At 43.0% G+C, this 25,192-nt stretch overlaps 1 protein-coding gene across 1 annotated transcript; it reads right to left on the bottom strand.

Moving 5' to 3' along the window:
* Positions 1-643: 643 nt before the first annotated feature.
* GGH (gamma-glutamyl hydrolase) lies at positions 644-18,395 on the bottom strand. Its single transcript, XM_032470178.1, has 9 exons — positions 18,170-18,395; positions 15,241-15,355; positions 11,479-11,529; positions 9,055-9,139; positions 7,515-7,653; positions 5,307-5,413; positions 5,124-5,214; positions 2,507-2,644; positions 644-1,013 (listed from the first exon to the last, which is right to left on the bottom strand). The coding sequence occupies exons 1-9, from the start codon at positions 18,276-18,278 to the stop codon at positions 892-894; spliced, it is 957 nt and encodes a 318-aa protein (XP_032326069.1). The 5' UTR covers positions 18,279-18,395; the 3' UTR covers positions 644-891.
* Positions 18,396-25,192: the final 6,797 nt, after the last annotated feature.

The raw sequence follows: 25,192 nt of genomic DNA, 5'->3' as shown, positions 1-25,192 counted from the left end.
ACACATACACGTGTATGTATATACACATATATGCATCTACACCTATATATTCGCATATATATTCCACTGTGCATATACATATACACAATGAAATATTATTCAGCCATAAAAAAGAATGAAATCTTGCCATTTATGACAATATAGATGGATCTGGAGGGTCTTATGCTAAATGAAATAAGTCAGACAGAGAAAGACAAATACTGTATAACTTCAGTTACATGTGGGATCTAAAAAACAAAACAAATGAACAAACATATCTAAACAGAAATAGTCATAGATGCAGAGAACAAATAGGTGGTCACCAGAGGAGAGGGAGGTAGGGGGTTGGGCAAAGCAGGTGAAGGGAATTAAAAGATATAAACTTTCAGTTATAAAATTAATGAATTATGGGGATATAACACACACATAGACAACACAGTAATATCGTAACAACATCATGTGGTGACAGTAACTGGACAGTATTGTGGCGATCATTTTGAAATGTATAAAAATATCTAATCACTCTTGCATAACTGACACTCATATAATGTTGTATGTTAACTATAACTCAATAAAAAATTAAAAAACAATCTTCAGCAAGAATGAAGTGGACGGGTAGGGAGTGGTTTTATATTTCCAGAATCAATCAGTTAGAAAAAATATCTGTAATTTCAATATTTATTTTGTCAAAACCTCACATAAAAGTTTTTCTGTGAAATACACTATGATCATTTGTCTCACTGACTATCAAATGTGATATAAATAGTCATATAAACCGAATGAAGGATCAGAGCCAGTAACACACAGAAAAGGAATCTCTGTGACTTTCTATTTTTGCCATGTATAGCAAATTATTTTAACAATTTAATCATGGAATTAATCAAAATTCCTCTGTTAACACATCAAAGGCTTTCAATCAAATATATAAGTTTGCTGAAATGAAGAAATATTTCCAGTATAAACTGGACTGAACTGATAAATTAGTGCTTTGCCTTCTTCAACATCAGATTCAAAATGATGATTGTTTTTCCGAGCTGCAAGAAAAAGAAAGCGTTAATTTTTACAAAGACAGAATAGAATTTTCAAAAGGCTACTTTATAACATTTCTTCTTATAATCAGCATTATTGAGTGGGACAATACCAGCAAAAAGGAGACATGTCTTCCCAAATTTCCCCCAAGTAAAGCAGCACCTGACCTGGAGTAGTTACCGACTGACAGCAGCCACGCCAGCCCTGCACCGGACCCCAAGTGGTACCCACAGCCCCCTCTTTCATTCAGATGCCTACAAGGTGCCTACTGTGTGCAAGGCCCGATGCAGGGTCTGTGGACAGAAACACACACGGGGCGAGGTCCTAACACTCAAGAAGTCTGGTCCAGCAACCACACAGAATCGGATACTGGAATGTTTTTATAGACTAACTGCATGGAGATGCTTCAGAGTAAAGAGGATGGAGAAACTGGCAAAGCTGAGGCAGGTGGAGAAGTGAGGCACTCCCCAAAGAGAAGGCAGAAATGTGAAGAACAAGGAGGCACAGAGAAGCTGGCGTGGCTACACTTTGGGTGTGAGGGTGTGAGCACTCAGACTTTACCCTCAAGGCAAAATAAAGCAAACACAGGCTTTTACGGCATCTTGAGAAAGAGGGATATTGGAAAATGCAAACCACAAATGGCCTTGCTCGGTGATAATACTGCAAAAAGCTTTTCTCTGCCCACTGTTCTCCTCATTTACTCCTACACACGGGACATGAAAATGTTTCCTGGGACTATTATCACCTGAGCATGATTTTAAAGCACAGAGACCTTAGAAGGAGGCACTTTACCTGTGAGGGTAGATAGGAGGGTTGATAAAAACTTGGGGCCATCTTGGAGAAAGGATGCAAACAAGGCTCGTTGAAGTTCCCTCTCAGCCGCCCCTCGCCTGAGTGATGCCCTGTTCCTTGCGGGCTGGGTCTGCAGCTCCTACACCCGTGCCGCTCAACTAAAACTTAAGCACCTATGACCAAATTCTCAGCTAACCCATGAAGATAACAAAGTGTGAATGCGTCTGTGTTTCCATCATGAAAAAGCAGGCAAAGTGTATTAACTTTCTCCAGTGTACCAATGCTCACAGACAGGCAGCCTTAAAATCACAGACTGATGAGTATAGATTCGATTTATGTAACTGTCTTAAAAAATAAGATCCCATTCTCAGAGAATGTTAAAATACAAGCATTATTCCTGAAAAGAGTAATGGGGAGAATCTAAAAAAAATAAAGTATTCAAGAAAGAAAGGAAAAAAAAACCAGTCCTTATGCTGTTGTTCAAGAATTCAGCCCACTCTAGAGTGTATAATACTGTTAACTGAAATGACTGTCCATTTGATTTAAATGACTAATATCTCAATCTCAGGGTTTTCACATGAATTAATGTTTTTAAAAGTTAAATCTAGGGAACAGCTATAGAGCAAGAGAGTACGCAAAAGTTCAGGCAAGGGCAATTTCCTTCAAAACCACACCAGAGTGATAAAATCATACCCCCACATATTACCTTCAGCCACGAAGAACTCTGCTAAGTAAAATGCAGCCTTCACAGCATTAGATGTATGAGAAATGCCTCTAAATTTTCCCCACTCGTAAGGAGATTTCTCTGGATGCCACTGGACGCCATATACTGGATACAGGTATCCTGCAGGAAGAACACGAACTGCTAAGTATTAAGCAGTAAGAATGGTCTAGGATGTTACGTATTAAATTACGCTTTCCATCCTATATTAAATTATGTTTTACATCCGATGTGAAACATTACTTTATAACTCACAGTATGAAAGTACAATGTGCACGTTTTCTCAGACAAAATAATTTCAGTTCAGTCGATACGAAAGTTCATAATACAATACTTCACTGACTTTCAACCTTTTACAATTTGAAACATGATTTGCTTTACTAGGTAATCAGAGCAGAGTGAAATAATTGAGTAGCTCCCAGCTCCACAGTCAAGTGCACATCTGATTGCAAACAAACACCTTCCACAAGGGTCTCTCTTCCCCCACTTCATACCGCATTTTCATCCTCTCCTGTAACGACTTACGCAAATGAATATGAACTATGCCAGTATTTTTGGTGTCCTTTTATGTAAGCCAGTTTGTCTCAACCAAACTATGTCTCTCTCTCAGTCTGCGGAATGGCTTGTGACCTCACTGTGACAATTTTTAAATAGTCTTTAAAAGTTTAAATTTGGTGTGAAAGATTTTTGGTAACATAGTTCAATTATTTTCAGACTTCTTAAATACCTTTATACTTAAAATGACATGATCCCTAGCATTTACTTCAAAAATAACCTGGCATGGGGCGAAAGTAGCTATGAAACAAGAACGGCCAAACAAATGTGACAGTTGTTGACGCTTACAGAAAGGTCCTGGGGGTCACTAGATTACTCTACTTCTAAGTCTGTTTTTAAAATTCCACAATTTTTAAAAAATGTGAATGAGTGTAATATTTACCTTCTGAAAAATTTATAAACTCATCTCTTTTCTTCTTCACATATGCCTCGCCTCATTTTAATTGGAAAAAACTCCTTCCTGTTATTATTTTTGCTTGTATATTCTAACCTTGTCGACCGTGGGGGAACGCCTGGAGAAAGGACCTGTCCTGAAAGCAGCAGCAGCTGGGGAAAGGGCACTGTCCTCTCACAGCCCATGAAACCCTGCTGCTAGAGATCGCGTCACAAGAAGGAAACATATTTTATCCCAGCTTCTTGGGGTTCACACAAGGAAAAAAATCCACCAGCAAGCAGCCCTGGTCATACGGCTCCGCCGCTCCCCACAGCCCCTCTCCCTGCTTCCTCGTGACCTCCTTCTCTCTCTCCCTCTCTCTCATCTGGGACCACACGTGAAGCTACCAGCAGGCGACCCCCAGCCTGGATGACTAGGAAATGAACTGCTACACAGAGGCAACTGAAAGGCAGATCTTCTAATGTACTTCTTTGAGATAAGAAAAGTATTATTTAGGATAAGAAATGCCTTAAGTGATAAATTGTAACAAAGACTTTTCAGATAGATGGATGGAAGGATACACAGAAACACACTGACAACCAGAAACAAGTGAGATTTACTCTTCTTTTGTAAACTGCTTTACTAAGAGATCAACGCAGGCTCCCAACAACTGTAGGAAGCACGCCCTGCCTCACTAATTCAGAACAAAAGTATCAAGAAAAGAAAGGAAATAAGCGAGTAAGAGCATCGCACGTGTTCCCAGCTAGCAGGTGTCAGAACATTTTCAGAGGATACAATTTCCAAACGAGCCTAGTATGATGACATAGCCAGGAAGAGAAAAAACATGGAACCTGATTTCCTAAGTTCCAACCCAATAGTCTTTCATTTAAATAATGAGTCATCCATTCAACCTCTATTGAGATTTACATAAGTCCTGGAAACAAAGACGACAACACCACAGCTCCAGCTCCCAATGAGCTCTAGGCCTAAGGGGACAGCCAGAGCAGGAGCAGATAAGGCAGAGAGCCATCCCAGGTGGCTCAGGAGCACTGCAGACGCGGTGGCGGGGGGGGGGGGGGGGGGGAGCATAACGGGCAGGCACAGCCCCCCGGGAGGTGACCACCGGCCTGGGTCCTCAGAGCCAGCTGAGAGCTCATCAGCAGAGGGGATGGGGGAAGGGACGCTTTTCAGAGAAGAAAGAACATAGGAAAAAGCACAGGGCTGAAAAAGGCTGCTCTGCGGAGGAGGGCTGTGTGCGCCAGGGGACGCATGGGAACACAGGCTAGTGATGATGGCGGGAGAGTCAGCAGAGAACACAATCCGGTAAATCTAGGCTCCACCCTCCACATGCTGAAGGGCCATGCAGGGTATAGGCGGCGGCCGGCTGGGAGGCAGGCTTGTGGACAGGTTAGGAGGCTCCTGCTGCAGCCCAGGTGGGAGATGGCTGATGCTGAAGTGGGATGGAGGAGGCGGACCTGGCTCATCTTCCAGACTGGGGCGAGGAAGAAGGATTTGGAACAGGGACAAAGCAGGTCTCCTGTCTCCACAAATGCCCTAACTTCCAACTTCAGTCTCCAAAGTAAAATGATTTTATTCTTAAGAGAATTATAAAGTCAAAATTAATAAATACAGACATAATAAGTGAAATAAAGCATACATGTGCAGTGAACATACCTTCCATTGTTGAAACAAACTCAATCTTGCCATCTGTATTTGTAGTTAATACGTTGAAAAACTTCTTTAACTTTTCATTCATCGTAAAATTCTAAAGTACAGAAATAAAACAAAAATGAAAACAAAACGATTACTTCTATTAAATCTAAATGCATTAATTTCATTGTATGATTAATGGGATACCTTCATGGAGAGGCTCCACTTGTGGAAGTTTGCAGTCAGAGGTTCTTTTGCTAATGACAGCAGCAAGTTGGCAGGAAAATTCTGGAACATTCTGCTGTGCAATATACCTGAAATAATTTAAACACAGAGAAAGTAAAATCCACTGAAGTCACTGATCTACAGCCAGAGAGAGGCCATTACTAAGACATAATCAATATGACTAAATGACAAGGAAACACATCATTTCCACAAAAATACTCCAGCCAAGCACAGAGTAAGTTTAACACATAAATCCAAACATGTTCCACACTTGAGTACTTTTCCTCTAGAACTGGAACATGAATAACTAAAATTCTTTGGACATGATATTTAGCAGGCTAGCCACAGAGTAAGCAGAGAATTTTAAATTTGAGATCTCTAGACAGGGCTGAAAAATAGGTAAAATTTTCCACATGTATATATAGTTGTCTTCCCAGGAAAGGATCCAGAACTTTCAACATATTTTCAAAGGTATCTGGGACTTAAAAGATTAAAAATACCGACAATGTAGAGAAAACATTAATGAAGCCAAGAAATTTCTACTTGGTATAGATTTTTTTTTAAAAAAGCAATTTACCTCACTGAAGGCTCTGGAGATTGACACCTAGACTCACACACCAGCAAAGGGATTTAAAAAATCCCAATGGTGTTGCAGGCCCTGGTGCCAGCTGTCCCTAAAGGAGCCTCACTCATGATGCTTACGGCTTCCACGAGAATCCCAGTGCCCCAGATAGTGAAAACCCAGTGACATCTTCAGCAAATTCTGTTCCTTTTTTGTATAAACTGGGTTTTCACCACACATGGCCCAAACAGATTAACCTAATACATATACTTCCCAGAGAGTTCTTGCAATAATTAAGTGAGATACTGTGAGAAAGAGCTTTGAAAAGTACAGAGCATTTTAAAGGTTCTGTGTGTGACAAGCACTACTTTCCATCCGAAATCCTTATGAGAACAGGAATGTTTGGTAGCATTCAAATCTGAGGATTCAGAGATCAAGCAACTTACAAGAATCATTATTTACCCAGAGTGGAATAATGAAGAATTTGTCTGGTCTTTGTCTTGGGTTCCCGACAGGGAGCTTGCAAAACCCTTGGAAGTTCAAGAGTGACAGATGTGTCTCTGTAACCTAATGAGGTGACACTGGGTGGCCCCTGGACAGCTTCAGGATGAGGCTGGTCATTAGAAAGATTAACCATGGTTAGAGGAGGTCTGACTTCGAGTCAGCCTGACCTCCAGGGATGGGAGGGAGACAGCAGACTGAGTTCAATAACACAGTCAAAGAGTTAATCATGAAGCCCCAGTAAAAATTCTGAACACCAAGGCTCACTGGGGCTTCCTGGCTGGTGTACACACTGATGTACCAGGACAGTGAGGACAGCGAGGCACCCTGACGCAACAGGGAGAGGGCATGCAAGTTCTGCATCCTCTCCCAGACCCCATCCCATGTGCGTCTTCCCAGCAAAACTGTTATTGCAAACACAGTACTTTCCTGAGTCTTGTCAGTCATTCCAATGAATTATTAAACCTGAGAGGGAGTACGGGAATCCCCAAGTTTGTGGCGAGTTGGTCAGAAGTGTGGGTGGCTCAGGGACGTGCCCTGTGGCTGGTATCTGACCCAAGGGCAGTCTAGTCAGGAAGATGACCTCTAACTGGAGCCTGTGCTAACTCCAGGTGGTTAGTCCAGAATGGAACTGCAGTCCACACCAGCTGGGGTTGAAACACAGCACACAGCCAAGGGAAAAATGCTGACAACAATAAAATAGCTAACATTTATGAGCGTTATAGTTAAAGTGCTTAGCACTGTACCTAGAAAACATTATATCTTATTTAATCCTCATAAAAAACTCTAAGAGGTAAACGCTTTTACTAATCAGGTAATTAAAGGTGACAGAGGTTAAATGATTCCCCAAGGCAGAAGTAACAAAAGGTAGGACTCAAAACCAGGTCCAATTTTAGAGTTTTTAATCACATATGGTCCTGAAATTGATTAAAGCAATGAGTTATCAACAATCAAAATTCCTTAAAACATCCTCATTACTCAGTACAAAAAGTGATCATTCACATCTTCAGCCTGTACAAACAATTTTTAAATTAATCAATGTTATTGACATTTTTTACTTCAATATTTGCTACTTAGTAATCCTGCCCAGTTAATATTTCGAAAAGGGTCAAAAAGAGAATTCTTACCTGCGGTGAAGTTCAGCGCCATTTTAACTCCAACAGTATCCGTGAGTGTTAACAAGCACTCTCCACTGATCAGATAGGCGAGCTCTTCAAATCCAAGGCACGTGCCCCACACGGGAAAATAGTCTCCATCATCAAAACTCTTAGCAGAGTAACGAGAAAAAAAAGCTCATTCAAACTTCTCAAAATAAAAATTATACACTTGGTTTGTGATTACAAGACAGGGAAGTTCAAGGTTGCTAAGCATTTTCCTTTGCTTTGAAATCTTCCAGTAGCTAATCACATTTTAAACATAGATCTTTGAGTCTTATGGGTGAGGTAGCTCCTTATTTTTTTGTTTTTTAACTGAAAAAGCCAGTTACACAAGTCTTTGTAAGCAAAAGGAAGAGACTTTATTAATGTTCGTGTATATGTTTCCTGAATGCCTTTTAAATCACTCACATTATCAAATTTCAATTTTCTTCACTAGTTTTTCCAGAATTATCCACTGAGCATGTACCAGGTGCTCCAAACGTTAGGAAATGAGGAAGACCTCAAAAAGCGTCAGGACCACAACGTCCGATGAGACACGAACAGCTAATGTCAAGATAATCTGTCTCTGAGAATATAAGCCCCTTAAGGTCACAGACCCTGTCATGTCACAGAGCTGGAGTGTCTGAACAATTCTACAACAAAATACTCTAAAAGTTAGGAGGGGGAAGGATGCCACTCTAGCTGGGGTAGGCAGGGAAACCTCCACAGAAGAGGAGCTGCCCCCTGGCCCTGAAAGGTGGCTAAGGCACAAGTCAGGGACGGGGCAGAAAGCAACAGATGGAAAGCGGGAGGGCAGAGTATGTGCTGGCAACACCAGCCTGGCTTCAATTACCCGCAAAAGGGAAGTCTAGAAAAAGTGGGTTGTGGACATACTGGACGTCTTGACTCAAAGAGTATAAAAACCTACAGGTTATCTAGTCAGCCATTAAGTTTTCAAACAGGCATCTCATATGCTAAGAGCAATTCCTCAGAGAACTATTTAAAGGCGGGAGGGGAATAGAGCCAGCAAGATTTACTGGAAAATTGCTGGTGATAGTTCAGGGGAGAGACAGGGTCTGAGCCGTGGTGCAAAGGCAGGCCTGGTGTGAGACCCCCAGGGAGCTGAGAGGCCCTGCAAGCCACCGCACGTGGAGTCTGACAGTCTTAGGAAATTGTTAAGAAAGGTCAGAGGGCTGAGTGAGCTGGAACGAAGAGCAGCTTTCAAGGGGAGATGAGAGTTAGTAACACATGAACAATGCCCAGTACATAATAAAAACAGCTCACTAAGCCACCAGGAGGGCCTGGTGCACAGTAACGAGCACAGAGGGCCAGGCAGCAGGGCCCTGGAAGGTCCTGGAAGCCCAGGAGTAAGAGAGCCACACAGAAGATGGGCGAGAGCCACCCCGAAAGTGATAGGGTGACGGGCTGCAGGAACTGTGAAGGAAGCACTACTGTGTGCTTAGGGGAAGGATTATCCTCACAGAAAATTACAAAAACTCACCTGGAATAACAGGAAATAACTGATATTTACCTGTATGGCCAACTTGTAAAATATTCTGGCCACCTGGGCGTAACCTGACTTCTTGAGGTTAACGCTTCCTCCTGGGAAAAGGACCCTGAAACAGCGTCAAATAGGGTGCATTTCAACCCCTGCCCCCGGCAGGAAATAAACCATCTCTTTATTTTAAAACAACTTTTCCTTATAACATAAGCAGCAAGATCATTATAGAAAATGAGAAAAGGCAAAAAGAACATATACAATATTTATAATCCCACCCGTTTGAAAATTACTGCAGTTAACAATGCATTTGTGCATATTCTTTCAAACTGCTTGGATAAACAGGTTTGTTTTTGAAATAGAGGATGGATAAATTAAAGGTAAATAAAGGAAAGGGGAGGATGTTACACAGAGCTAGAAATCAAGTAGAAATAAAATTCCAGGTATAACTATGTTTAAATTAAGGTGATCAGAGATGCTGAAATTAACTGCAGGTCCATAATCATGACTCAGTCTTGGCTCACACAAAAAAATTTCTTCACCATAAAGAACAAACTAGTCACGAAAATATAGTAGGCTATAATTAAATATCCATGAAAATTTAATGGGTTATTATTATCCTGAGATCTCTTCAGAAATAAGCATGGTATTAGAAAATTTTGAAAAAGAACACAATTATAATTCTAAAAAGAAAAAAAAAAAACTAGGGAAAAAAAAGAGTAGGGATGGAAACATTTGATTTGACTTTATCCCATAGAGGAGGGATATAGAAAAATATTTCTGTTTCTATATCAACGTCTTAAATTAACATTTTTAAAAATTAACTTTAAATTTTAAAAATTGCAACAGATCTTAAAGCAACTAAAGATATTCAAAAGAGATTACAGAGGTTGATTAAGTATATTCAAAATTGTGACGATATTTATATATAAATTTGAGACATGTAAAATATCACTTTTGAGACTGTTGTTCATTCAACGATAGGTATTATTCTGAAGGGGCAAAGGCGTGTGAGTTTTGCTGTTGGTAAGATCACGGTCTAGTAGAGAACATACAAACTATAAAGTAGAACACATGCCACAAAACCATGCAGAAAACCCCACAGCTCAAAGCGGCTTAAGGAAGACTCATTAGCAGTTTTTCCCTTTCACTGACTCAGTATTTAAAGAGATCAAAATCCTTTCATAAAGTAAACTTGACTGTCCCTCCTGGTGGACAAACGCCTTCGAAGCAAGGCCCTCCCTGTGCACCTCTTCATCTGTGCACCCCCACAACCCTGCACGGGGGCTCCTGCACGACAGGGCTCAGGACAGGTGCTTCTGAGGTACCACTAGAGCACTGGTCACTGTCTGGTTATATTTTCGCGTATTTCTGAGGTTCTACCTTATATTCTATTCTGGACTCATTTACCTTTGTCCATGACAAAGCACACTGCACAGAACAGGCACTGTAAATGTTTTACTAAATTGAACTAGTTTCACAGTAAATATTTACTGATCCAAACTGAACTGAATGCAATGACTATTCTGAACATAGATTTTTTTAAAAAAAAAAGTAATAAATGAACACTGTTTAAAAGAAAAAAAAAGCTCCTTTAATAAAAGCTTTACAGTAAAATGGACTTCTTCAACCCTACGCCCAATCAGAAACAATCACCATTAAAATCTGTTGTGTTGACCTGATAGACATATGTTACGCATATCTTCTTACCCCAACTTTAAAAACCAGCAAATGGGAGTATACTACACACCCCACTATATGCCTTGCTTGTTTCATATGATAATATCACACTGTTGGGGGAGGGCATAGCTCAGTGGTAGAGCGCGTGTTTAGCATGCACAAGGTCCTGGGTTCAATCCCCAGCGCCTCCACTAAAAATAATAATAATAATAATAATTTAAAAATACATAATAAATCTAATTACCTCCCCTCCCCCCCAAAATCACACTGTTCAGGTAACAATAGTGATTCAGAGAAGCATCTATAGAAACCCTCGTTTTTAACCTGCGCATAATATAAAAAGAGAGAGATCTCCCCTCAGGGTTTGTGCTACTTTTTCCCAAGTGCTATTCAAATTACCTTCTGCAAGATGACCCATTAATATCCTCAGTCTTAGGACTTATAAACCCCCTAAGCAAGCAGTATGCCTGCCATGCTATCCAAAGTTGCTCTGAAACATTTAAGACAAGCATTAAAAGCATAAAGATTATGTCACATGTTTAAAGAAATATACGTGTCTGCTGTGTAATATTTATTCCTTAACCTGCCTTCTCCTCTCTGCAGGACTTTTGCATCCCTAAAAAAAAAAAATAATTCCTATAAAAGAACTCAGAAAACTAACGTTACACCACTGTAAGGTAGTTATGCAGAAACATGTATAATATTTATGTGTACATTTTCACAAAAGCAGATCTCTTAGGCCTCACACACTGTACTAAACCAACGCTGGCAACTTACCCATTAATAGACTGGAAAAGTTTTTGATATTCTTCAACTTTAAGATCAAGCCTGAAAACAATTAAAAAAAAAAAAACAGTTACAAAACATCCATTTCCAAAACTTAAAATAAAAAATGAGCCTCTAGATAAAGTCATCATAATTAATTTTTAAAAGCCAGATGGGAAATAATTCTTAAATACTGGACAACATCACCTCTCTGCATTCCTAGAGGCATTTTCCCAAACTGCAAGAAAGCCACATAATTATATCCTTGTTTTGCTAATAAGACAAGCAAATGTGTTTTTCTGTGGTCTAATATAATTTAATATTGTGAGAGACATGTTAATATGCAAAACATTAAAGACCATGAGATTTGGGTGCCAGTGATTTCCTGCAAGCGAAGAACCATCCCAAAAAGGTAAGGATATTCAGCAGTTTAATGTAAGGACTAAATGAAGAGATTCATTAACCCGCCTGTCTTAACCACAGGTAGCTATGGCGGATACATACAAACGCCAAGTCTCTGCTTCACCCCACCCCTATCGCCAACTGCAAAGGCCTCAGAACCCCTGTGTATTCCAGAGTCAGAAGAGTTGAGATGTAGGTACAGACTACATGCAGATCCCTGCAGACGGGCCTAATTTGCCCAGGTAATCATTCTGAAACATCCTTCATCAAACATCTCGTAAGGGCTTCCTGACAATCACCAAGTTATGGATGATTTTACCCCCCTCGCCAGAGAAAACCCAAGAGATTAATCTGCGACAACTGGCTACAACTTTATGTCACAGTAAGATGGGTTCACTCTTCTAAAAGTTCAGCAAAATACAAAAGCAAGGGAAGAGAGCATCATGTGTATGAACTCCTGCAAGAGCTTTTCTACACTTAGCAGTCTTCTGGTTCTGCAAGAGAGTAAGAAGGCACAATTCTTCTCAACTTGCCATAAAAGAAGTTAGGTTGAAGATCAAATATCACCATTCCTGCCCCCGAGGAAAGCTTTAGAGGACGTCAGGACACTTCTCCCCTTACTAAGTAGATGCCTGATGCTCAGTACGCAGCTGTGCTTTGCCAGCAAAGCCCTCTGCGCTCTCCCCTAAGTCCACACAAGCTTTGCTGTTCAGAAGTTCACGATAATCCTCCTCCTGGGAGAGAGCCACAAAGCAGTGGGTGACACTGCAATGGTCTGACCACCATCTTTCATGGGAAATTGGGCAGGTGGCCCCGACTCAGGAAGCAACAGGGAGATGAAACGTGGGCCCCAGTATTCTGCCAGTTCAGTCTCCCCAGATTGTACCACAAAGAGGAAACCAGTCGGGACCCAGAATCTTCCCCATAGGATATTTAAACCCAGAGGGGCAACCACCACCATGAGGAACCAGAACGGACTTAGGTCACTCAGCTGCACTCCAGGGCCTGCTACCAGCTAGCCATGCAGGCCAGTTCTAGTCATTCCATTAATTCTAAAGTAAATGGCTCCTGTATTGTCCACGACTGAATTTTGGGGTCCTGCTTATCGATGTTAAAGGGCTTGATGAGTCGGGGGAGTGAGGCAGCCTCGTGTCACAAACTCAAGAGCCTCAGAGGCCTGACAGGGAAAACAGGCCAGGTCACATTCTTTGAACAGAGATGTTATTTGCATGTTGTCAGACTTTCTAGAAACATAAGACCCTCTCAACAGGTTCTCTTTAACTGAAGAAAATGGCTTCGGTCTGGTACTGATGGCAAGTGACACAGCTTCAGTAGCAAGAGGAGCGGCAGGCACTGTTGCCAATGGAAAGCACTCGCTCCACCAAAAACTGGCTCCAGTCTGAATTGTCTTCAAAAAAAAAGAACCAGAAATTCAGACTTTCATGAAGTCTTCTGATTTGTAAATACTGAAGTGTTTTAAAACACAGTGTGAATGAAACACATATTAAAAGGTCTCAGGAGGAGGACACTCTGGGGGTTCCACTAGTCCTATGGCCGGAGTTTATAGTAAGTTGAGTGCACCAGGCACCCGAGGGAGAAGGCGGCAGAGAAAAGGTGGAAGGAGACCAAAGACAAGCCTCCTCACCTGTTCTAGAACTTTGCCTCGGTCTCCCACCCGCCTCCTTTTCCCTTCCGAACTGCAGAAGTTGGCCCCCAGCATCCAAATTCAGAAATGAACCCAACGTTATTGGGGCAGCCACCTGTCTCATTCCACATTAGGTAACCCTTTGTGGGTTCTTCTGGGAATTTAGCTGTTATGTCTTACATTGCTTTTATAGGATCATATGATTCTAATTCTGAGCAATACACCTTAAATTGAAATCTGGGAACCCAAGCTGGAAATAAACCTGGGTGCTGACAGTCACATTTTCAGTGTCTCAGCCATAAATCCCAGCATTCTAAGAGCCACCCATTTCAAAATTTCCCTGGTTTCAAAACTTCCCCAGTTTCAAAACTTCTGTCATTCTCGTCTATTCCTCCCTGTGCCCTTTCATTCTATTAGTCATCAAGTCTTGTTAATTTTTTTAAGGACATTTACTTATGGGTCCTACAAACACTGCACTAGGCCAAGCCCACATCACCTCACACCCAGCCCACTCACACCTCGCAGCAGTTTCTGAACAGGTCTACCTGCCTTTGTCTCTCCTACCTTCCAGCCATGTCATCAGCACTAGGTCCTAAAAGAAAGCTTGCAGAAGAAGCTTCTAGGACCGAAACTTTGAAACTTGGTCCTAAAGACTGCCCAGAGCCTCTGCCTCAGCTCTAAAACCCTGCTGTTATCTGGGTTCCAAATAAGATTTCTTTTGAAAAATTAGATCTGCTACTATAAAATTAAAGACTCATGTCAAAAGCAAATGTTCACCCTGGAGCAGAGACAATTTGTAAAAGATTAAGCAAAAAGACAATCCTTATGAATCTAAACATGAAACTATTTTGTGGTACAAGTCTTTAAATTGTAATACTTGCACTTTGAAGTATTAACGTTCTATTTGAACAATACTTTCCATGGTTACAGCTTTTTGGTGTGAAATTAGTTACACAAACAGGTTGCCAGAGCAAACAGTTGTGTTTTGTGAGTGACATTCCTTATAATGGAATAGGCGAGGGTGCTGGAAGATCCGAAAATACACCAGTTTCAGATGAGAAGGTAATATCAATACCCACAAGGTTTTGTTTGTTGAAAAATTCAACTCTTTCCAAATCAAAATGACATGACTCGCTTACTGTCATATCACATCATGAACACGACATCAATCATTTTATTCTTCCTAGGTCACTGCATCACAGACATAGCGCAGCTCCTTTAAAACTGCAATACGTACACTTTATACTGAGGTGGCGCCGCTGTGTTAGCCACTTCCAAGCTTCCAGCCTGCGAAGCTTTTTTGAAAGTCCTCTTGCAGAAAAAAGCGCCTCGATTCTCTGACTGTCTCCTTACACTAGTACTACTACGGAGTGAAGCTGGTGACGCCGCAGATGCATGTACTCCGCCACTTTCCTGATGCCTGATGGGGGTTACCTTTTCCGGGGTGTAAAGGAACGCACCACTTCACAGAGACATTAGACAGAGATCCACCACCTGTAACCGCCTCTAATGGTATCACAGATACACAGAGCTTTACACTTTAAACCACCCGATGAGAGACTCTAAGCATTAGATTGGTGACCAAAACCAGGTGTAACGTTACCACATTTAAAGGAGGCAATCACCGGAGAGAAAGCATCCGTTTTAGAGATAAAAGATCATTTTAGAGTCAAAATAGCAGTTGCAGTTTTTATTATTCAATGTAAAAAAAAAATGTGGCATCATACCTTATTGGTACAACTCTTGCGCCTGCAGACTCCAGATACTTTACATAGGATGCAGCAATATAGTATTTCCCCAGGATTTTCATGTCCTTACTGTGGCACTTTTGCATTAATATTCCTAAAGGACAAAAAAAAAAAGTTTCAGTTTCAAGACATTTCCTTTTTTTCTTGCTCAGAAACTAATAAACATCATCTTAAAAATATCTCTGCTTGCTTAATTTGCAGAATTAAACTTGAAGCTTCTCCTGAGAGTACATCTACAGACTTTGGGAATGGATGTAGTGGAGGCTGATCTGAGTTTTAAGCAGTCTGCTCTCTTGCCTCATCGGGGAGGCCAAATAAACCCCCAAAGCAGGTTTTCAATAGCACCAGCTGTTTCACACAACCTGGACTCAACCTCAGAGTACAGGTCCTTAAACCTAGAAGGACGCCTCTCCCTTCCCACACGGTCAAAGGCACACTGCTTCCTTGACAACAAAGCAGAAGAGTGAAAGCATCTTCTAACCGTATCTCTCCAAGGTTATCACCACCACCTTCATCCAAGCAACTAACACCTTGCCTCCCCCAACCCAGACTATTATAAAAGGTCTCTCTACACTGTTTCTTAAACAGCTGCCACCAACTCCAACCAGTTCTCCACAAGGAAAAAAACTGGATCATACCACCATTCATCCACTCAGCATATACTGCTGAATCATGCCACATACCAGCCATGAACTAGGTGCTGGGGACATGTGAGTGAACACAACAAACAAAAACCCTGCCCTGTGGGCTTTAATTCTAGTATGCTTAAAGGAGAAGAGAGAGGACACACAATAAATAAGATCAAAAGGTCAAACAATAGTGTGATGACTGGCGGTTTAAGTGCCAAGGAGAAAAAGTAAAGCAAAGGAAGAAGGTGTGTGTCTGGGGAAGGAAGGAGGAGGGTCCAATCTACAGCGGGGAAGAAGGCGGCCAGCCAAGTGCTCCTGAGAAGGTAGAACATGACAGTGGAGCCAGGACTTCAGAGAGATGAGGGAGTCAAGCCACCTGCAGATATCTGCAGGAAGAAGGTTCCAGTGCGAAGGAACAGCCAGTGCAAAGGCCCTGACTCAGGTCTGTGCCTGTCACACCACAGGAGTGTCTGACTAGAGCAGTAGGAGAGGAGAACAAGTCAGCGGGGCGCCTCCTTGCTTGAGCACTTCAACGGGCTTCCAAACTTTCAGACTCCGCAGAGCCAGGCGCTCTGTCTCACGTACCTCTCTGGCTGCCTCTTACCGCTGAAAGCTCAGCCCCAGCACAGTGCTGGCATCCAGGACACACGAAAACATGTCTGCCTGGAAGGTACACCTGCGCCTGGATCACTCACTACTTCACCGTTGGAACACTTTCAACGTCTGCAGCCGCCTGACCGGGACAGCTGTCTGTCTGTGTACATCAATCAGCCGTATTCCCAGCTTCTTAGAATAACTGGCATTTATCACGCACTCAGTTAACATAAGCCAAATGCCAAACTCTGTTCAGTAAGACTGCTTTTCTCCTCTTGGAGAGGTAAGATTGTATTTATTGAGGAAAATGAAATTGGGTAGAGGACGAATTAGGGAGCGTCACAAGAAATGGAGAGGTCACAGGGCAGGCAAGGATGAGATGCCACAAAGAAGGGCTTGGGACATGAGGACACAAGGTACCAGAAAGAAGAAAAGAGCTTTAGACGAGGTAAGTTCCACCAACTTCTCTCCAACCTTCCCTACTCGTACTCACTTTTCCCTCCTGGGACAAGAGCTCAGGCTGTATTCCCCGCCCCTCAAAATGTGACCATATTCCCCCGAACTTTAAGGCCATCTCACGACTTTTGTGGCTTCCTTGTCTTTGAACCCTTTGCACTCCTAACTCAACGCCTTGTACACAGGCGTTCAGTCAACTACTTTTGTCTCAGTTGATCAGGGTAACCAAAAGCATACTCACCTTCTCTATATTTGACCCAGACTTTTCCTAGAATCCACTATTTCTAGCAGAGGGGGGAAAAAATCACCCCTCTTCTTTCTTCTTTTCCTCCCCCCTGTACCCACACTTTCCAGCACACTGCATTGGAATTTTGATTTAATTCCCCTTGAAGACTCTAACCACTATTTGAAATAGCTTATAAAATAAGACATTTCAAGTTCCAAACATTGACACACAATACATTTGGGCACCACCAATATACATGAAACATGCTCACCTACTTTCTATTTAGTTACGAAATAAAGTGCCCATCTTCGTGGGGGGAAATAGTATGAATGGCGTAACACTACGTCTAAAGTGAAATGAATCTTAACTTCCCACACATGGGTTAACTTGGCAAATTTAAAATTGGGCTGATTTCTCCTGGGTTGCTTTCTCCTACCCAGTCTCAAACGTCTGTTCTGGCAATGCAAATAGATCAAACTAATTTCACTCTACATGCATTTGTTGAAAACGAAAAATGGCATGCTTCACTGCAGCACCGAATAGCACTGACATTAGGATCACACCAGCCACTGCTGCCCTCCGCTGCTGAAGGTGACAAAGACCAAGGCATACCATAATTTCTTGATTATCTAGTCAATTCGATGTTTATACATTATAATGCATTGTTTCCTGAAATACGCCCTCAGCCAGTGGAATTTTAATAAACATGATGCATGCACAGAATCTGTTTAATTAGTGGAAATTCCTAGCTAGGTACAAAAACCATCAGCAGGATTCTTGACAGGGCTTCCTCCTCCCAATTTTTAGAGCCACGGATTTGAGATCACCGAGGCATTAATTAGCTCTATTTCAGCATGGTCCAAATGATGTTTTGCCCCGGCCCCCGCGCCAAGCCTAACCCCGAACTTGGGTGTTTCCCAGGCGGGGCGCACCTGCCGGGGCGCAGCAGCTGGAAGTGCCGGGCGCGGCCCCCGGCGCCCCCCGCCCCTCGCCGCCTCCTTACCGATGATGGGCTTCTTAGAGGCGCGGCCGTGAGGCGCGGACAGCCCGAGGCTCGCCGCCCCGCACAGCACGAGGCCCAGCACGCACAGCAGGTGGCCCAGGCTCGCCATCGCGCTCGCCGCCTCCCGCCTCCTTTCAAAGGCACTGCGGGCGCGCCGCCGAGTGCGGCAGCCGCGGCCTCGGGGCCGCTCCGGGGCGTCGGGCGGGGGCGGTGCTCCGCCGCGGGGACCTATGGGAAGGGCCGGCCCGGCGCGTGCGCGCGGCGGCCGGGGGGCGGGGCCGAGCGGCTGCGAGGGCTCCACTGGCCTCGCCCGCCGCATCGCTGCGACCCCCGCGACCCCGCGCCCGCGGGCGGGCCCTGCAAGCGCCCCGGCGAGTGCTGAGGGGCACGGGGTGCCTTCCGCGTCCTCGAGCCTGCCCTTTCAGCTGTTCCCTCGACGTGACCTTAAGTCACCCGTAGCTGACTGGGCTCCCAGGCCGTCGGAGAGGAGCCGCTGGGTCCCCGCCTGACCCAGTGGGTAACCAGGCAGCAAGGGAGGCTGGCGGCAGGTTCTAGAACCCGCCCGAGAACTCTGAGCCAACTGTAGCTCCTGCCTAAAGCTGCCTTTAGGAATGCTGGCAGCGGGTTGACCCCCGCCGTTCGGTGTAAGGCAGGACGGTGACTTCGGCGGTGACTTCCGCGCCCTGCTGCGTGTTTGCAGGGTCCGGGCATCTGGACATAAACGAAGGGAAGACGAGGGATGTGAACTCGTCCACGGGCGCATCGCCTCCCCTTAGAACTGGGTCAAGGAGGGGCCGACTCCTGGCATCGCCTGCCAAGGGGCAGGGCCAGGCCGCGCCCGCAGACGATGCCTCCTAACTTCACGGTTGACTGCAAGCACAGGCCGACCGCCTGCCCTACAGACGGAGCAGAAAGGGTGACTTCGGTTCCTAGTCATTAGAAGCTGTTGGAGGATTCTGTTTAAACATTGTAAGGCGATTTAGAAACACGAGGCACATTTTGGTGGGAAAGTAAGTAAAAGACAAGAAGCTTTTGCTTTCTGTGTGAAAACCTAAATACATAGGTGTGGCTCATGCTAGATGGGAGTTCCCACCTGTAAGGGTCAAATTCAGGATAAAATCGAAAAGCGTTTGAAAATCTACTCAATCAGTGCTAAGTATTGAGGATGCAAGATGAATTGGACAATTTTTTTTTCATAAGACGTCTACGATTTCGTAAGGAAAAGAGAACATGACTTGTGGAGAGGACAATAGCATAGATTTGGCAGATTTTAAGGAGAGTAAATGCAATATGTAGTCTGGTTTGGCAGGAAAGTAATGCCATGATAGAAGGGCGTGGTGAGAGAGAAGCTCAAAGGATGTGGTTAAAGAGATTGTGAAAGGCCCTGTGGACTCAGGTGACTGAAGAGATGAGGAGCCGTTGTAAATATGAACTTGGTGCTGGAGCAGTTGACTGTCCACGTAGGAAAACATTAAAGTATTACCTGGCATTATACACAAAAATAAACAGGTAAGATGTAAACATGAAAGACAAGGAATTATATAGTTCTATGTGAAAATATGAGGTTGTACACTCATGACTTAGGTAGTCAGAAGGATTGCATAAAACATTAAACAGACGTGTTAGTGGACACAATCGATCGTTTAATGATGTTATAATTTTAACACTTCTGTGTAACTAAGTTAAAAAGGTGCAAACTTGGAAGGTGTATTTACAAAATACAGAATTTCAAAAGTGTTCATTTCTAGCACGTACAAAGAACTAAAATCAACAAGGAAGACAACCTAACAGAAAAATGGGTAAGGAAATGAAAAGACAGCTCAAACCTTCACTAATCATCAGGGAGTAACACATCACATCCATCAAAATGACAAAAATGTAAACCTCAAGAGTAAGATGGGTATAGAAAAATTAGAATCCTCTTAACACTGCTGGTAGACTTGTAAATTATTACAACTGTTTTTGAGAGCAATTAGGCAATATCTGGTCAAGGTGAAGATGCACACATTATGTTACAGCACTTTTTAGACATATAGGTCTGTACCCTAGGGAAATGCTAAACAAAACAGTATACAAGTACTTTATAGCATTTTTAATAGTGAAATAGTAATGCAATGTAAATCATCGGTAAAAGGATGAATCAATACATTGTATAATTAATAGATAATTAGGATGCATGAAAATTAATGAATTGGAGCTACTTATAAACAGAGATAAATCTCTATGAATAAGAGATAACAGATAAGTTTTATGCTGGAGTCCAGAGGATTATGTCAACTGCCTGAACCAGACTGTCCACACATCTTTAAAAAACCATGAGATGTACAAGGAGTGTGTATAAAACTGCACACGATCCATGCCTTTATGGACATACTAGGAGACAGAGCGTACCACAAACATCAATTTACTAGAAAATTGATAGGTAGCAGACTCCACTGTTGAAGATGCAAGGCGTCAGAGAATCTTTGAAAAAGAGGAAAGACTCATGGATGATCTAGACAAAGCATGGGCAAAATTAAACCCTAACAGAAAAAGTGCCAAAATTCTGAACATAGCCTGGGTCTGGGAAGGTTGCAGCACTGGCTATCAGGAAGGAGCCAGGGCTGGCAGCTCCAGGTAAGCATTGTTTCTGAGAGGGAAGCAGCTAAGCTGATGAGAGGACAGTGTCCCTTAAAGACATGACAGTGAAGGGAAAGAAGGAAGTGACGGGGGAAATGAAGGCACCTGTAGAAACAAAAGAGAAATGAGTCACCTGACCTGACCCCCGCATACACACAACTGCCACCACTGAAAAACGCTATCTGTTAAAGGACTTGCACTTCATTATACTGGCACATTGAAACACTTTTCAACTGGGAAGGTGTCTTTTAAAAGAATCAAACCAACACAACACAAAACTACTTTGAGAAGAAAACAGAAAAGCTGAATGGTAACATTTCACCTAATGAATATTACCCCTCAAGAAAACAAACAGAACAAACAAAACCGTAAGAACAAGCTCCAAACTAAAATTAAACATTTTTAAACAAGCATTAGATAATAATGTGGGTACATATCAAATCTAGATCTGAAGTTTACAACCTAAGAACAGAAATGGACAAAAATAGGAAAGAATGCCACAAGAGCTGATCAAATCAGGACAAAACTTGACGGAAAAGACAAAACCATTTCAGAAATGAAGAATAAATTACCACCATCTATCTAAGGCAGAAAAGATTCAAGTGGAATTTTAATAAAGATCAGTGAAAAAAAATGAAGGAAACAACCAAGAGAATGAAAATTATATGAAGTAAAACAGGTCAGAGAGTAAGTACTTGAAATGGAAGATGAGAAAAGACAATTCAACGTACATATTATTGGAATCCTGCCTGAAGAAGAGAGCAAAGCAATTCAGGAGAATTAGTATTTATAACTATAATCCGAAAGAACTTTCTGTAAATAAGAGAAAAATGGTAAAAATAGACCTGGGATGGTCAACTCTGAAACCAATTCTAGTAAAATTATTGGGTGTTAAGGAAAAATAAAAAAATCATGAAGTCCACTAGGCAAAATAATCGATTTACTTGTGAAGGTGAGAATATTAGTGTGACCTCACATTTCTCAAGGCAACAGTGATACATCATTTCAAGAAAAAGTCAAATAAATTCTTAGTCAAAGGTTCTCTACGCAGCTGAACTATTTTCAAGTATGAGGGCTATAGAAACACAGCTTTAACATGCTGTAACAAGGGAACACTGCTCTCACATGCCCTTCCTGAAAAACCAACCAGGAGATGAACTTCATCTGAACAAAAGATGACTAGAAAATTTTAGCAAAATAACTGTCAATGAGCATTTAATGAGGTAAGACTAAAATGAGGATGGGATATAGGTCAAAGAATAGAATGTAAACATTATGTTCTGCCAAGTAGGAAGAGTACAGCTAAAAAAATGAGAGGAAAAGGGAAAGAGACAGGGAAAAGTAAAATAATATCATTAATTGTGTATCAGTAACAGGTGGGAGTCAGAGGTGCCACTGAAAACTGACCAACCACAAAAGGCACAAACTTCCAGTTATAAGATATATGAGTGCAAAGTATGTAATGTACCGTATAATGATCATAGTTGACACTATGTGGTGTGTGGTATATTTGAATATTATTAAGAGAGTTAATCCTAAGAGTTCTCATCACAAGGGGAAAAACACCCTTTTTTTTCTTTATTTTGTGAACATCCATATCCTGACACTTGCAATCATTTCACAATATATGTAAGTCAAATCATGCTGTACACCTTTAATTTATACAGTGCTGTCAATTATAGCTAAATAAAACAGGAGGAAAAAACTGACCAACCAGATAGAAAAAGTTAAGCAAAGAAAAATAAAGGACCTGATAAAAGGTGCAAATATCTATACATATACAGATACAAGAGAGCTAAATATAGAGCTGTGTCTTGGCCCAGACAGAGAGACTACTGGGGAAGAGAGAAATTTTTTCTGAGGTTTTGTTGTGTGTTTTTCGTTTGGAAACTTTTCCTCTGTCTCCTCCTCTTGTCGCATTCTCCCTGCTTATTTCTACGTGTGCGGTTGGTCAGTTACGTTTCTCGATCTCCGAGAAGCAGTCTTACATAGGAGATGTTCTATGGGGCCCAGGAGCAAGCTCCCCTCTGGTCACCAGAGCTGTATGTCTAGGGATGTGCCCTTATGTGGTGGGGGGCCTGCTGTGTGGCTGCGCTGAGAGGCAGGATTGTCCCTGGCCTGCTTGGCTACACTGCCTTGCCTCAGGGGATGGCCGCCCGCCGCTCCCGCATGGCTGTCTGCGTGGCCAGGGGGGCCACCTAGAATTTGCCTAATTTCCTCTGAACTACCCTGTTCAGACATTTGCTTCCCCTCCTCTGCCTTGCTCTTCATAAGCCTTGACATCCAGAACCGTCGTGGTGGTGAGGGAAGGAATGCTCCAGCGTTGGTCTCTGGGCAAAAAAGCACTCATCACAACTGCTCCAGCCTGAAGCGGGTTTGAGGAGATCGCAAAAGAGTTGTCTCCTCAAAGGGAGAGGGCAACGCATTCAGTGAGGCCCCACTAAGGAACTCGGCAGGCCGCTGGAGGACGGGGAGGGGGCGGCGGAGATAACTGAATGAAGTCAGGGAACCTACCTAACGTGACTTACACCCAGAAGCTCCATCGTGTCACATTTAGCCATCCATTCCCATTTGGTGAAGCCAGTAAGTTTAATAAAGCAGGACATTTCAGGGGTGGACAGTGGCTCATAAATCACATGCCCCCCAAAAATCTTCCTCTCTAGCATCTTTCCAGGCAGAACACTTGCTAAAAACAGAACCCAAGGGACCATGCAGAATGACAGCCGCAGGCTTCTTTAGCTAAACCCCGCTCTAGCTAGTTCTCCCTGGTTCACAGAGGGCAGAGGGAAGCTGGGCTGAGCAAATCTCTGCTCTGTCCCTTCCTGTGAACTTGTACTGGAGTGTTTGAAACCGAGTGTTTCCTCACTAAAAAGTCCCGAAGGGGCACTTCTTGTCAAGTCCTTCACTCTTTATGGCCTCACCTAGATGGAAAGAAATTAACTGTTGCTTGCCTAGAATCCAGTGGAAATATATATAAGGGAACACAAGTTTTAAAAGTGGTTGAGAAAGCAAAACAAAACTTTAATTTGAAATGATACAATGTTTAGCTCAAATTAGAAGACAATAAAGATTAAAATGAGCTTTGAAAAACCCAATTAAAAAAAAAAAAGCATAACACTAGAATTAAAACTCCAAAAATAAGGTAAAGAATGATCATCAATCCATCGCACCTCACTCCCCTACTTTTAAAGGAGGGTGGGTCCAGGAAGAGAGCTTTTGTTTTGCTAAGGGAGGGTGGGTTATGGATGTAGAGGAACCCTGGGGTGAGACATAATAAAGGAGGAGGGAGACAGAAAGAAACGGGAGGAACAAGCTTAGGCAAAAGAGAAAGACTGTTGAAAGGTACACTGAGGTTTTGTTGCGTGATCTACAATTTAGCCCCCTTTTCCGTTTCTACAGGAAAGCTTTACAAGAAGTCTACATTACTGATGTTTTATTGTGTGTTTGGGTATTGGGTCTGCGTAGGAGTGAAGCTTGTCTCAACACAGCGACTGGGTGAGGGCAGAGGCAGGTGAAGGAGGCCCGGTTACGTGGGCATCTGTACAGACGTTCACGTAGCAAGGGGCTGAGTGAGGCTGAGGGGAAGTGGTAGCGCCTGTGGACTTCAGGACCACCTGCCTAACTGTCAGGGAATGTTGGGTGGCTTCTATCAGTGACAAAAACTAGCCAAGCAAAGAGGTGGATGTAACTTTGGCTAGAGCAACAAGGAGAGTGGCCCAGATGTGTATCAGGGTGCCTCACTCAGGAGGGTGGTTTTGCCTTAGACCTTCACGGGAAGGAGTGGGCACGTGGCTTCCTGGAGAATTTGCAGTAGAGGTCGTTCTGCAAGAGAAGTCTCAGATATCTGAACAGGAGCTGTTTTTCTCTGCAGTTAGCAAGTGTCAGGAGGACGAAGATGTTTAACCTTAGCTAATCAATCATGACAAATAGTTCTAATCACAGCTAATTAATAAGGAGGCAAAGAGTGGGAAATTAGAGACCTTGCCAGCAGGTTTGGGCGGAAGACAAGGGTCTGTGTGTGTTGGTCTCGTCCAACAAACATAGTTCGCCTCAGGACAGTCTTAACGATTAGAGTAATTTCTGAGGAATTTGGGTCAGAATACAAAATACACTTCACCTCCCTTCCCCATCACCCCTCCCATCCTGAGATGTCTTGTGTGGAGGGGGTGGTATTTTTGGAAAAGGTTGATGTGCCGAGAGTATAGGAGGGGTGCGGAGTCCTGCAGGGTGAGGATGGAAAAACTGGTCGAGCCTGGTTGTGAAGGGCCTCAGGGGCCAATGAGCAACTCACCCCCCACTCACGCGGTGCTGCTCCGGCGGAAGGTCAGGGGACACAATCTTGCAGAAAGAGCGCTGCAGCGGTGGAAGGAGGACCCAAAGGCAGGAGCAGCGAGCAACCGGCGG

The sequence above is a fragment of the Camelus ferus genome, chromosome 29 (assembly GCF_009834535.1).
Source record: "Camelus ferus isolate YT-003-E chromosome 29, BCGSAC_Cfer_1.0, whole genome shotgun sequence".
In the NCBI taxonomy this organism is placed as follows: domain Eukaryota; kingdom Metazoa; phylum Chordata; class Mammalia; order Artiodactyla; family Camelidae; genus Camelus; species Camelus ferus.
Note: the sequence above shows the minus strand (reverse complement) of the source record. Positions and strands in the feature narration are given on the sequence as shown.

Excerpts from the sequence above, each read along its gene's own strand:
- GGH (XM_032470178.1), bottom strand. The coding sequence starts at position 18,278 with ATGGCGAGCCTGGGCCACCTGCTGTGCGTGCTGGGCCTCGTGCTGTGC. Across the intron at positions 15,356-18,169 it reads CTCTAAGAAGCCCATCATCG|GAATATTAATGCAAAAGTGC; the intron begins GTAAGGAGGCGG and ends TTTGTCCTTTAG. Across the intron at positions 9,140-11,478 it reads CTTTTCCAGTCTATTAATGG|GGTCCTTTTCCCAGGAGGAA; the intron begins GTAAGTTGCCAG and ends ACGCTGTTTCAG.